The following is a 13,393-nucleotide window of genomic DNA, read 5'->3' as shown; positions in this document are numbered from 1 at the left end:
CTGGGATAAGTTATACTGGGATAAGTTATGCTGAAATAAGTTATGATGGGATTATTTTTTTTTGCTTGTTTAGTTTGTCATATTCAAACAAGTATCCATTGTATAATTTTTCACAATAAGTTTTTTGTTTACAAAAATACCCTTACCTTTTATTTTTTTTTTTTAAAAAGGATTTCTTTGCAAGCTTTAGTATTCATTCTTAAAAATAAATTTTCATCTTATTTAGCTTATATATTTTTGTGTTTGCATTCACATAATTGTGCCCTATAGTTTAAAAATTAAACTTTCATCTTATTTAACTTAAAAATAAAATGTTCATCTTATTTAGATCAAAAATAAAATGTTCATTTTATTTAGCTACAAATATGTTTTTCATCTTATTTAGCTTAAAAATAAAACTTTTATCTTATTTAGTTTAAAAGAAAACTTCCATCTTATTTAGCTTAAAAATAAAACTTTCATTTTAGGTTTATCAAAGTAAAATAAAATTTATTATTAATGTTATCTACATCTAATTTAGATAAAATATAATGTTTAAGTGAGTAATGAACCATTTAATGAAAATATATAATTTAGTAGTGGAATAAGCATTTTAAGAGAAATCAAAATATAAATAAATATAATAATTACGCAAAAAAGTTCAACTTATAATATATTCACAAATAAAAATATTTTCTTTATAAAATGTAAATTTTTAATAGAAAAATATATTTATCATAAAAATAATGAATAACTATGGTCGCGGTTGTTATTATAAATGTTGTTAAAAATTATGTCAATATGTATGAATGTAAAAATTGTGTATAAAAATGAGTTTAAGGGGGGCATTTTTTGTTAATTTACACATATTATCTCAGGATAACTTATCCTGGGATTACTATACCAACCCCAGTGACTGATAGCTTATCTAAGGACTAATTCTTTATCCTAGGATAAGTTATCCCTATCATTGCAGCCAAACTATAAATTAAAGGCCACTAAAAAATTATTCTGAAATTAATTCCTCTTATCTATCACACAAAATGACTCGTTAATATATGACTTATAAACTTAAGTCATAAGTTGTAAGTTCATTCAAACATGCTCCAATTTAGGACTTTTGATTTGGATTATAAGATCTTTATTGTTAAGCAAATGCATACAAGTGTTTGTAAAATATTTTGATTGATAGACAAACACCCTTTAAAAATATTTAGCTAAGTAAATAATAAATTACATAAATCTCTAAATTAAATTAACATATAATAGATAGAGTAAAATATTACCAGCCATCTTGGAGATTCAGGAATGAAGAAGAGACCCAAAAACAATAGGCCACAAGGTATAACTCCTGAAAAATAACAAAGAAAATTAAATATGAAATAAAAAATTATGCAAAGAGAATTGGGGAGAGAGAGAGAGAGAGAGAGAGAGATTACCAAGTAAAGCTAGTATCCTCCAACCCACAAACGCACCCATCACGTAGGCTGTCGACAAACCAATAACGATTGATAACTAGGGATTGGCAAAAAATGATATCATTTAGTCATCACCAAAATTTAACTTTAATTTATGTATTTATATCTACTAATACATACTATATTAGAAATGTTAGTTACTGATAAGATATCAACATGACAGTTATATGTCATTTAAATGACACTTTAGACTTTTTAACATCAACTAAAGCAACATGTCCTTGGAACTACAATTTGTGTTCTTCACAACTATGAATCTCCATCCTTTCCGTATCTCTATACCTATGGATTTTTATCTTTCCATAAACCTCTTTGATGTATTACTCAATTCAATTGTTAAGAGGTAAATTATTATTCTTTATCTTCCTTTTCGGATAAAATTTGTCATCTCTATTTTCTTCTACTACGTACTGTTATCGGTTACTTTAAAGTTTTTTTCTATTTTTTATTTGATCTTTGTTTGAAATTTTTCTTCACTGAATGAATGGCCAAAATTACTTGCTTCAGATTTTCCTCGCCAGAGAACTTCCACTACTCGCTTCTACCACCATCAACACCGGTAAGTTTTTCATTGTTACTCTGTTGTACATACATCTATTTTTTATTATTTATTTGAAGGATGAGTTATATGAGTGATAGATATGACAATGACACAATCGAAAACATTTTGTTACTGTAATTGGATAAATAGAATTATAAAACACAGTTCTTAAATTGTTGATATTTTACAAAGAGGAGAACAAATTGAGGAATTTGTAGAAAAGGTCAGAAAACATAATCGAAGGATGAGCTACTCATGGTAGATTATATAATAAATGAATGAAATCAATTAACAGAGAGAATTCAAGACATTTACGTTGGAATACTGTGATAATAAATTTTTTTTCTCGCAAACAATTATGTCTATTGAGATATAATTATCGGTTGCGTTCATAAGCTGAGGGCCTAGTAAATATCATTTCTGTATTAATTTCCGTTTATCTCTTAGCTTCTTCGTAAAGAGAGGAATCGACATTCCCAAGTCGATATTATTCTAATTTTGCTTTACCTAGGTATAAATATTTTATTTTATTTGAATTGCTTTGTTAGTATCATATGCAAATAAGATTCTACTTGGATGTCGTATATCTATATCATATATTGTTTTTTGTTAATTGATTTTAGTAGAATTCATCAGTTCACTCCATAACCGAAGCTGAATTAAACTACTCGAATGAAATGGTATTACGATGCAAAATTATGTGAACTAATGCTTTTTTAGCACAAGACTAAGCAAAAAGTCCTTGACATACATGCTTCTTCTTGCTAAAACGGGTGAGGCACATTCATCGTCTATCTATAAATTATAATATTACACAATCTCCTAACTACCTAATTAAAGAAATTACGAAATATTCTCATAAATAGATTATTTAATCATATCATATTTAAAGATTCTAATATCCATATCAGAAAACTGTCAAGTCTCATCTTTCTGTTTCTCTAATACTGTTTTTTGTGACAAAAAAAGAGGCTCATAAAGGATGGGTCATCTCAATTTATCACTTTAATTGGAGAAGACTATAATGACTATCTTCAGTATCAAACATCAAGGAAACAATCATCAACTGCTTGCACAATACAACTTGGTAACTCATTTTCTTATGGCGCACAGTCTTCATCTCAAGAACAATGGATTCTTGATGCTGGTGATTCTGACAATATTTCTGGTAACAAAAACACTTTCTTTAATCTTGCTACCCCTTCTACTCTTTCTAATGTTACATTGGCGAATGGATAAAAAACTATTGTAAAAGGGATAGGTATAGTTCATCCTCTGCCTTCCATATCTTAAAAATCAATCCTTTTTGCACCTGAATGTCCCTATAATCTTATTTCCTTTAGAAAATTAACAAAAAATCTGAAATGCGTTGTAACCTTCCTTGATGATTTTGTGCTTGTGCTGGATCGAAGTAGGGGACATGTGTTGCTTGCACTTCTGTTGTTTCTTCTTAATTTCTCCATAGTCACTTGAGTTATCCAAGTCTCTTGAAATTGGAAAAGATGACGTGAGTCATGTCATCTTAGCAAGCACACTCGTTCCTCTTTCCCAAAACGCGTCAATAATGGGCCACCACTATTTTTGAAATTGTTCATTCGGATATATAATTCGTGTTATTTATTCCTTAGGCTTTCATTATTTTTTTACTTTAATTGATGACTATTCTCAGTGCACGTGGTTACTTTTAATGATAAATAGATCTGAGCTATTCTCTATCTTTCAAAAATTTCATGCTGAAATTCACAATCAATTTGGTGTTTCCATAAAGAAGTTCATCAGTGATAATGCCTTAGAATACTTATCTACTTCTACTATGTCATCCCACGATATATTGCACTTGTCTTCTTGTACATATACTCCCCAACAAAATGGAGTTACTGAGCGAAAAAACATACATCTAATTGAAACAACTCGAACGTTATTCATTCATAATCATGTCCCTTTACGTTTTTGGGGTGATGTTGTTATTACAGTTTGTTATTTAATATATCACATGCCTTTATCTGTTTTGCAGTACTAGAGTCCTTACTCAGTCCTATATTCAGACAAAAATTTGTTTCCTCTTCCTCCATGTGTGTTTGGTTGCACCTATTTAGCTCATAACCTTACCCACAGAAAACATAAACTTCAGCACTAGGCTTTTAAATGTGTTTTTCTTGGGTATTATCTTCTACAAAAAGGTTACACATGCTTTCTTCCCTTTACCAATAAGTACTTGATCTTTGCAGATGTTACTTTTTTTATGACTTCTTTGTATTTTTCTCACAATACAGAATATCAGAAGGCCATAGAACTCCTCCCAATTCAAATTATTCCAACCCTAGCTCCACCTCCAACTCTTAAGGTTTATTACCAACGAACTCAACCTCCTGTTGAACTTGCTAATCCAATTGATATTTCTAACTCTGATACAGGTGCATAAAGAAATCTTGGTGACTCATTACCTGCTCCAACAATATTTTCTGCTTCGGTTGTACACTTATCCAATGATCTTCCCATTGCTCATCGAAAAGGCACTAGAAGAACTTTCTATCAAACTCCGATATATTTTTATTTAAGTTATCATTGTTTATCTCCTTCATATCATGTCATCTTTACTAGTTTATTATCCGTCAAAGTTCCTAAGGTTGTGACAGAAGCATTGGTTCATCCAAGTTGGCGTCAAGCTATGATTGAAGAGATGACTAATTTGCGTGATAATGGTACTTGGGATCTTGTTCCTTTACCCAAAGGCAAAACCACAATTGGTTGTCATTGGATATTCACAGTTTAGGTAGGTTCGGGTGGAGCTATGGATCGTCTCAAAGAAAGACTGGTTTCTAAGGGATACACTTAAATTTATGGCATATTATGTAGATACTCTCTCACCAGTTGCAAAGATAGCTTATGTAGGTCTTCTCATCTCTATGGCAATAATGAATTATTTCCCCCCTTTTCAACTAACAAAAAAAATGCATTCCTACATGTAGAGCTTGCTGAAGAGGCATATATGGAGCAACCACTAGGGTTTATTGCTTATGGAGAGTCTAGACTAATTTGTAAACTTCGTCGATTACTCTATGGTCTCAAGAAGTCTCCCAGAGCATGGTTTTATCGTTTTCAAGTTGTTGTCCAACATTTTTTGAGTGATTCAAATTGTTGTCCAACAATATCTTTTTAATTGTTTATATTGATGATATTGTTATCACAAGACATGATTACGAAGGTATTGCTTAACTCAAAAAAAACCTCTCAAGTCACTTTCAGACCAAGAATTTAGTCAAGTTGAAATACTTTCTGGGCATTGAACTGGTACAATCTGACCATGGTATTGCTATTACTCAAATGAAATATGCCTTAGACATTTTGGAATATGTTGGATTGTAAACATGTGGACAGTCCAATGGATCAAAATACTAAGCTTATTCCAGGATAGGGGGAGCCTTTCAAAGATCCTAGCAGATATCGGAGACTTGTTGGCAAACTCAACTATCTCATGACAACATGACCAGACATCTAATTTGTTGTTAGTGTAGTTAGCCAATTTTCGTAATCATCTTGTGATAGTCACTGGAATGTAGTGATTCACATCGATATATCAAAAGCTTTCTGTTACAAGGTTTATCATATGAAGATAAGGGACACACCAATATTTTTAGATATTCTGACGCAATTTGGGCAGGATCAGGTGGTCCACTTCAGGTTATTGTATTCTTATTGGAGACAATCTAATATCATGGAAAAGTAAAAAGCAAGTTGTCGTAGCTAGATCAAGGGGCAGAGGCAGAATATCGATCTATGAAAGTAGGTACATGTGAGCTTATATGGTTGAGACAACTTCTCCAAGAATTGAATATGGGTGGAGTTGAGCCTATGACATTGATTTTTAATAACCAACCTACACTACTATCACTTCTAATGTAGTGTTCCATTAATGAATGAAACAGATTGAGATAAATTGTCACTTCATTCGAGAGAAGATTGAGTCTGGATACATCACAACAAGTTTTGTCAACTCAAAAGATCAACCGGCGAATATTTTCACAATACCACTTACAGGATCAAGAATTGACTATATTTGTGGCAAACTAGGAGCATATGACTTATATGCTCTAACTTGAGGGGAATGTTAATTATGGTATATTTGGATAGTGTAGATATTAGAATCTTTAAATATGATATGATTAAATAATCTAGATATGAGAATATTCTTTAATCTCTTTAATTAGGTAGTTTGGAGATTGTGTGATATTTTATTATCTCCTTTCATATTTACATTATTTGTAAAAATTATTTAATCCCATTAACTTGAGAGAATGACCAATCAATTCAATTCCTAATACCTCTTCTTCTTCTTCTTCTTCTTCTTCTTCTTGTTCTTCTACTTTCTTAGTATAAAATAATAATAAAAAACATGTGTATTACCATTATAGAAAACCTGTGTATTACCATTATACTAATATATTGTTTATTTCTTACTACAGTGTCAGCTATTAATCTGAAATCCACTGAGCTGCAGGCATCTACTTCACATACAAAGGGGGAATTCACTTAAACTAAAGAGGGTAGATAAAAAAAAGGTTGGGAGAATAATGATCAAGTTTATTGTTGTACCATATTGTTGTAGCGCATTGTATGTGCTGGAACACAGACGATCTTATTAAGGTCTAAGATTAATCAAGTTAAAGCTTGTGATTAAAGGTATGTCCTTACCCTACTCAATGAAGTGTTGAAAACTTATGAGAAAACTCTTCAACTAGAATTAACTATTATTTTTGATTAAGTTTTCATTGAGCTCATCATCTTGCAGTACTATACTGAAAGATGTGGTCTTGGAAATTTTTTTTCTGAGATGATATATTAGGTTAAGATATATTAAGTTCTTCCTGTGATTTTGCATCAACTTTAGTAAATTAAGCTTTATTATTTCCTCTTAATTTTATAATATATTACCTTCATAAGAAAGGTAATAGTATATCACTATATTGCATCGTTCACTTCTAGGATAATACTAGAGTTCGGTACAAATATATATATGTTAAATGCTCACAATCAGGTAAGCTCAAGCAGCAGTGTATGCAGTAGTTGCATACATCAAAGATTGCATTCTACGCCACATCTAAATAGACAATGAGCTCTGCTTACGCATCCCTGGTTGTGAATGTAATTGACAAAAACTATATTATTGTGTTAGACTTGCATTTATTTATTTTGGTAGGGTACTAAGAGTTGATCATTCTACAGATTTTTTTGCTAGAGACTATTACAAATTGATTACGATCTAATCTTGAGGAAGAGATATCACCTTTTGTCCATATAAAGTGTTGGTACAAAATACTCCCATATATATAAAGGGCAGATGCTAAACACCACCATATATAATGTTCCTAAATGTTCCCATAAACGTAAAAAGTATATCATGAGAAAATTATAAACACGTGTCGTTCAAAAAAGTATGTAAATACTTCCATGACAACTTCTTTTGGGCCATTTTACGCCAAAGCAAAGTTCAATAAAATAATATGGCATCTTCATTCTTCTATAGTACTGGGCTTGTGCTAGTACGGGCGGACATCATCTAGTACTACATATATATTTTCATTTTGATATGTTTCTTAGAATTTTCACTTTTACAAACAAACATCAATTTTCTCATATTTTGTCTATCATAAATTTTGAAAACTACTTTATCTAGAAAATTAACTAGCTTAAAATGAAAAAATAAAATGATATACTTAATGAAAATAAAAAAATAAAATTATAAAAGTGACATTTTATATTGATTGTGTTCTTCCATCTCTATAGACCCTATCCGCACCACCCCAAACCCCCAACTTTCACAATTTTTATTTCAATTATATTTGGTCTAACCCATAAGTGGTGCATAAAGGCTCATTAGGGTGATTAGTTAGCCTTATTAATTTATATATAAAAACACAGAGGAAAGGATCAAAATAATCTCTCTTCTTTGAGTGAAGGCTCAAAGTGATCCTTAAGTTATCACATAGAGCACTAATAGTTTTTGTTAGCAATATTGGTACACTTTTGGTCCTTCTCCAAAATTTTAGCTATTTTTTGGATTGATTTTATCCATAACATATGTATGGAATGTTCAATTGTCATTTTATATATTTAGTAGAAATAACAACTCTATATCAAAGTATATGAGAAGAAAAACACTTTGTTTTGTGTAGTAGAAATCATACTGTAGGTAAAGTCGAGAGGTTCATCGCGATAATTTCACGTGCAATAGTACAATTTTTTCTTTTTCTCCAAAGTCATATGATAAAATATTCTTAAGTTTAGCTGTAGTAATATTTCTAGTGAACAGAACAAGGTGTTTTTCTCATCATTTCTCTCCGATAAAGTTATTATTTCTATTAAATATATAAAAAGACGATTGGACATTCCTTATATAAAATTTTGGACAAATTAATGTTAGAAAATAGGCAAAATTTTAGGAGAGGACCAAAAGTGCACCAATATTGCAAACATGAGGGACTATTAGTGCTTCGTGTGAAAATTCAAGGATCAGTTTGAGCCGTAACCCAAAGATGAGGGAGTATTTGAGCCTTTCCTCTCAAAAAACACACATATGGTGTGTAATTAAAGACGGAAAATATAACATATACATAGAATATAGTTATCCTACGCTCCATTTTCTCCTAAATCAATTCGGATTTAAGTTTTGTTATAGGAGGTTGCTAACAAATAAATCCTAACTATGGTTCATCCCGCTATTTCGCTTTCGTTACGTGGATAACAAGTTAGTTCTCTTTTATGGATTACAAATGTTATCTAATAAGGTTTAGATTGACATGTTATGTAATCTTACATTGATATCAGAACCATAAAATGATTTTTTGGTTATCCATACCAGGGGTGGCTCAATGGTATCCAAGGTCTAAAGCAAAATTTCAAACTAGAGGCCTAAAATTTAAATAAATTTCATATGCATTGTTTTTTTTTTCAAAAAAACCTGGCATTTTTAAATGCAAAGTATACTTATATTTTTTTTATTAATGATTTATTCGATTTTATCAATTGATGAAAAACATTTGCTTACTCGTGCAATTATTATATGAATTGTTAACATAGAATTTGATTCAAGAAGTTGATAATTTTGTATATCCCTCTTGTTGCAATGCTTGAAAATCTAAGAAGAAATAGAAAAAAGAATTTACAATTTACTTTGCACAACACTTTTCGACTATTGATTCATATTTTTGATAGAGCATTACTCAAACTTATCAAAAATTTAAAGAAGTGAGTGTAAAAGGAGTTAAAAGAATAAACTAATGTGAAATTCGCATAGAGACTATGAGAAAATAAAACAATTCTTCTTAATTTCTTCTATTTAAATGGGATTAATAAAAACAAAGTAGTAGTAACTTTTTAAAAAAACCTATTTCATTAGAAATAATTAGTTTTTTTGTTAAAAAATTAACACATAATTTATTATTGGTAAAAAATTGAGGTCCCTTAAAGTTTGGGGCATAAGGAGAATGCCTTTTTCAAATAGGCATTGGAGCTGGCCCTAATCCATGCAAATCTGGAAAAACGTTTCAGATTTGTAAACAGAAAAAAGAAGGTATTTTTTATTGAAATAGATTTTGAAAATGATATAGATCCGAGAAAAAAAATTAACCAGATCTGAAAAACGTTATGGATGATTAGAGGAAAAAAATAAAATTTGAACCAGATCTGAAAACCTTTTAGATTAAAGGAAAAAAAATAAAACATGAACCATATCTGGAAACGTTTTATAGTAGAGGAAAAAAATAAAATGTTTTAAATTCAATATCAAGAAAAAATAGGTTTTTAGAATTTAATCGATCAATCTATAAACAAAAAAATGAGTATGTTATAGATCTGTAAAATAATTTATTTTTTTTATAAAATAAGTTTTATATTATCATAGAAGGTTTAAAATATAGTTGAGAGATTGGTTCTCCTCTCATTGCAATTTGCAATCACAACTCTAAGATGAAGAAGAAATTTAGGGGTTTTCTTCCAAATAAGTCATGTTGGTCGATTCTTTTAAAGGAAAATACTCAAATATGACATCGAACTATTAAAAATGGTTCATCTCTGTTATCCGTAAATGTTTGACTCATCTATATCATTCCAATCAAAGAAAAGTTTCATCCATGCAATTTTTCTTAACTCAGATTTAGCAAAACCACTTTTTACACCCAAGCAAATTTTATGACATTTTTGTTGGAGTTATTTTGGATCAAATGTACTTTTTTTTTTGCTTGTTCTTCTTTAAAAGATCAAGAAGAAATGAGAATATAAACAACTCCCAAATTTTCAACATACTCATTTGTTCATGAAATCATCTCAAATTTTGGCTACGTCATTAATTTCTTTTTCTTAAAAATAATCAAATTTCTAATCTCATTTATAGATTTTAAAAAATTTACTTGTATTAAAATATATTTCAAAAAAATAAAAACAAGCTCAAAATTTCATAAAATTAATTTGATTCATTTGTGTGTAGTTGTTTTTGATATTAAGTATTGACCAAACTAAGCCATTATATAAAGCAATTCACCAAAATAATATGTTTTTTTAAAATTTTACAAAACTAGTATAAACGTATTTCACAGTAATGTTTTAGGGTATTTTTTTTAAAAGTTGTCGGTGTTAGATTTATATACGTTACTCATAATAACGTTTTACTCCTAAAACGTTACTGTGAGTAACGTTTTAGCAGTAAAACATTTCTCAAAATAACATTTTAGTAGTAAAACGTTACTCACAGTAATGTATATCAACCTAATGCGATTAGTTTTTAAAAAATGAAATATACCCTAAAACGTTACTGTGAAATACATTTATAGTAGTTTTGTAAAAAAAATTTAAAAAAATATATTATTTTGGTTAATTGTTTTATATAATTGCTTAGTGTTGGTAAAATTTCAGATCTTTGTTCACTAGTGATTTTTGAGTCTATGTTCAAATTTCAAATGATTTGAAGTTGTGCAAAAAGTTCTACAATAAAAAAATGTTAAGTTTTGAATCTTTGAAGAATTTTCAAGTGGATCTTATTGAGTTAGGTTTAATTCGTCCTCAAAAGATATTGTGTTTTTGTATCTAGCTCAGAGGAAACTAATCTTTAAATTTTAGGTGATTCTGTGAAGAATAAAAGAAGTTTGAAATTTTGGAGTAGTGTATGTTATTCATGTGTTTTTGGAGTTCTTAAGGATGAACAAGCAAAAAGAGTACGTTTGATCCAATAACTTTAATCAAAAAATGTTAGACCTTGTTTGGGATGTAAAAAGTGATTTTGCATAATCAGAGTTAAAGAAAATGATTGTGCCTTTTCTTTAACAACAATCACATATATGAACCAAATTTTTAACGGATGACATAAATTACCCTCTTCTAAAAGATTGATAAAAAAAAAATGTCATATTCGATACAAATAGACAACTCCTACATACAGTTGTAATATACAACTAATATTAATTGGCACACAATTAAAAAATGGCACATATTAATCCTAAGTAATATATCGATATCTTTTAATATTATTGTACTCCCTCCGTCCGGAAATGTTTGTCATGTTGCGCTTATCGAAAGTTTGTTTGACTAATTTTCAAAGGTAAATTAGATCACATTAATTCGATATTTTAAACAAAAAAATAACTAGATATTCTAAAACTATGTGAAAAGTACTATAAAATACAATTTTTTGCATATTAATATGACGAAAAAATGCACCGTAAAATGTTAGTCAAAGTTTTTATAGTTTAACTCTAAAAATAGAAATCATGACAACTAATACCGGACGGAGGGAGTATTATATAATAAAGGACACATAGAATATATGAAAGATTGTAAAAAAAAAATTGTATCCAACTACAAGATAATAATGTAGAAATCTTCCACTTTTTTTTTAACAAATAACGCAAACAGTCAATACAAAAAAGGTTTGTGTGGTATTTGTTATTTATTGTGAAAAGTAACTGTTGTTGATCTCTATTAATTGATCTCTAATAGAGATACTTTAGCGAATAAAATAGTAATCATAAAACTTGAAAGACGAGAGTTGAAAAGTACCTTTTTTAAAAATGTATAAAATAACATTTATTTTGTGTAATTATTTCAGATCTAATAATGAAAATTACAGTTAAAAAATTACAATGAGACAGAAAAAAGGAATAATAAAACTAAACGTCCTAGAAAATAGAGAGAAAAAATGTGAAAAAAATCAAAGAAAAAGTAATGTGGCCTTAAAAGCCGTCAAAAATTAGTTTAACCTACGAATGGGCACCCACGAATCGTGGGTGGACCCACGCCCCTAGGTGGGGGTCGTGGGTCGAGATTTAGTCTCCCCATTTTTCCATTAGTCCTCCGCTTCGCTGAAAGAAATGACGCCTTGCCAGTACATGGCGTGACCCCACCGCGCTCCGTGGGTGTGGTTTTGTGGGTGACCTAAAGCACACTAGTTTCGGCCATTAGGAGGTTTAGGCTGATAATTTCCTAATTAATTATGGGATGGGTTTTATGGTTTTTATAACATATATTCAAGGATTTTAAGACTAATAACTACCCTTACAACTCATAATAACTCACAAAAATTAAAGTAAAAACTAACTATCCTCTCCAAAATCTCTCTAAGACTCCATTGAAGAGCAAGAGCAAGGTCAAACTATGGGTTCAAAAAACAACCTTTATTATCCAATTTCGTGTAGAATTCAACATAATGTATGAATGCTTTTAATCTTTGGGAATCTATCACTGAAAGAGCCCCTTTAAGTTATGTATTAAGATTTCAAATTCCCCAAACCTAGAGTTTTTCAATCTATGTCTTGGTTCTTCTCCCGAAACGATTTCAATGATTTAATTATGGTTTATTGTGGTTGATAATGATGATTTATAATTGTAATGTTGGAGTATTGATATTTATGATGAAAAATATCCCTTTGACACATGATTTCCCGTTCTTTTTAAAGTGTGAACTATGGTATGGCTTGATTGATGATGGGAGATTGACAATTGATTATGTTTAATTAATGAAGTTGTTGGATCATGATATTTCTCTAGCGAATGTGAAAATTGTAGAACTTAGGGTTTATGTTGATACATAGCCTTGAAAGGCAACTTGTTCGGGTTTATACTTGTTGATAAGGATTGTATATTAATTTGTGATTTACTTATGTTGTGGTGATCCTATGACTATTGTATATGCAAAATCGTCTTCCCTATACCCACTCACTTGATTATGCATGAAGTATGTATGTATATTTATGATAATCTTGTTGTGTTGATTGAAGGGACATTCTCATGAAACACTATGAATTTGATGTGAAAGGTTTACTCACGTATTGCTGATTTTAAGGTTCAAAGGACATTCTCACCTAATGAATCCATGAGCTATAATGATACCATGTTTACTTGAATTTCT

General features: G+C 29.8%; 2 protein-coding genes across 2 annotated transcripts in view; one reads left to right on the top strand and one right to left on the bottom strand.

Moving 5' to 3' along the window:
• The window catches only part of LOC107001566 (sugar transporter ERD6-like 8), a 91,039-nt gene that overhangs the window by 54,557 nt on the left and 23,089 nt on the right, over positions 1-13,393 (bottom strand). The window contains exons 7-8 of the mRNA XM_015199558.2: positions 1,419-1,494; positions 1,266-1,330 (exon numbers count right to left, since the gene is read on the bottom strand). Of these exons, the coding sequence (XP_015055044.1) occupies positions 1,266-1,330; positions 1,419-1,494 (141 nt within the window). The remainder of the gene's footprint in view (positions 1-1,265; positions 1,331-1,418; positions 1,495-13,393) is intronic.
• On the top strand, positions 1,684-6,695 carry LOC107001909. Its single transcript, XM_015199863.2, has 4 exons — positions 1,684-1,800; positions 1,965-2,016; positions 2,968-3,166; positions 6,462-6,695. The coding sequence occupies exons 1-4, from the start codon at positions 1,709-1,711 to the stop codon at positions 6,530-6,532; spliced, it is 414 nt and encodes a 137-aa protein (XP_015055349.1). The 5' UTR covers positions 1,684-1,708; the 3' UTR covers positions 6,533-6,695.

The sequence above is a fragment of the Solanum pennellii genome, chromosome 10 (genome assembly GCF_001406875.1).
Source record: "Solanum pennellii chromosome 10, SPENNV200".
Taxonomy (NCBI): Eukaryota; Viridiplantae; Streptophyta; class Magnoliopsida; order Solanales; family Solanaceae; genus Solanum; species Solanum pennellii.
This window is presented reverse-complemented; position numbering and strand designations above follow the sequence as displayed.

Excerpts from the sequence above, each read along its gene's own strand:
- LOC107001909 (XM_015199863.2), top strand. The coding sequence starts at position 1,709 with ATGAATCTCCATCCTTTCCGTATCTCTATACCTATGGATTTTTATCTT. Across the intron at positions 2,017-2,967 it reads TTCTACCACCATCAACACCG|AGGCTCATAAAGGATGGGTC; the intron begins GTAAGTTTTTCA and ends TGACAAAAAAAG. Across the intron at positions 3,167-6,461 it reads TGATTCTGACAATATTTCTG|TGTCAGCTATTAATCTGAAA; the intron begins GTAACAAAAACA and ends TTCTTACTACAG.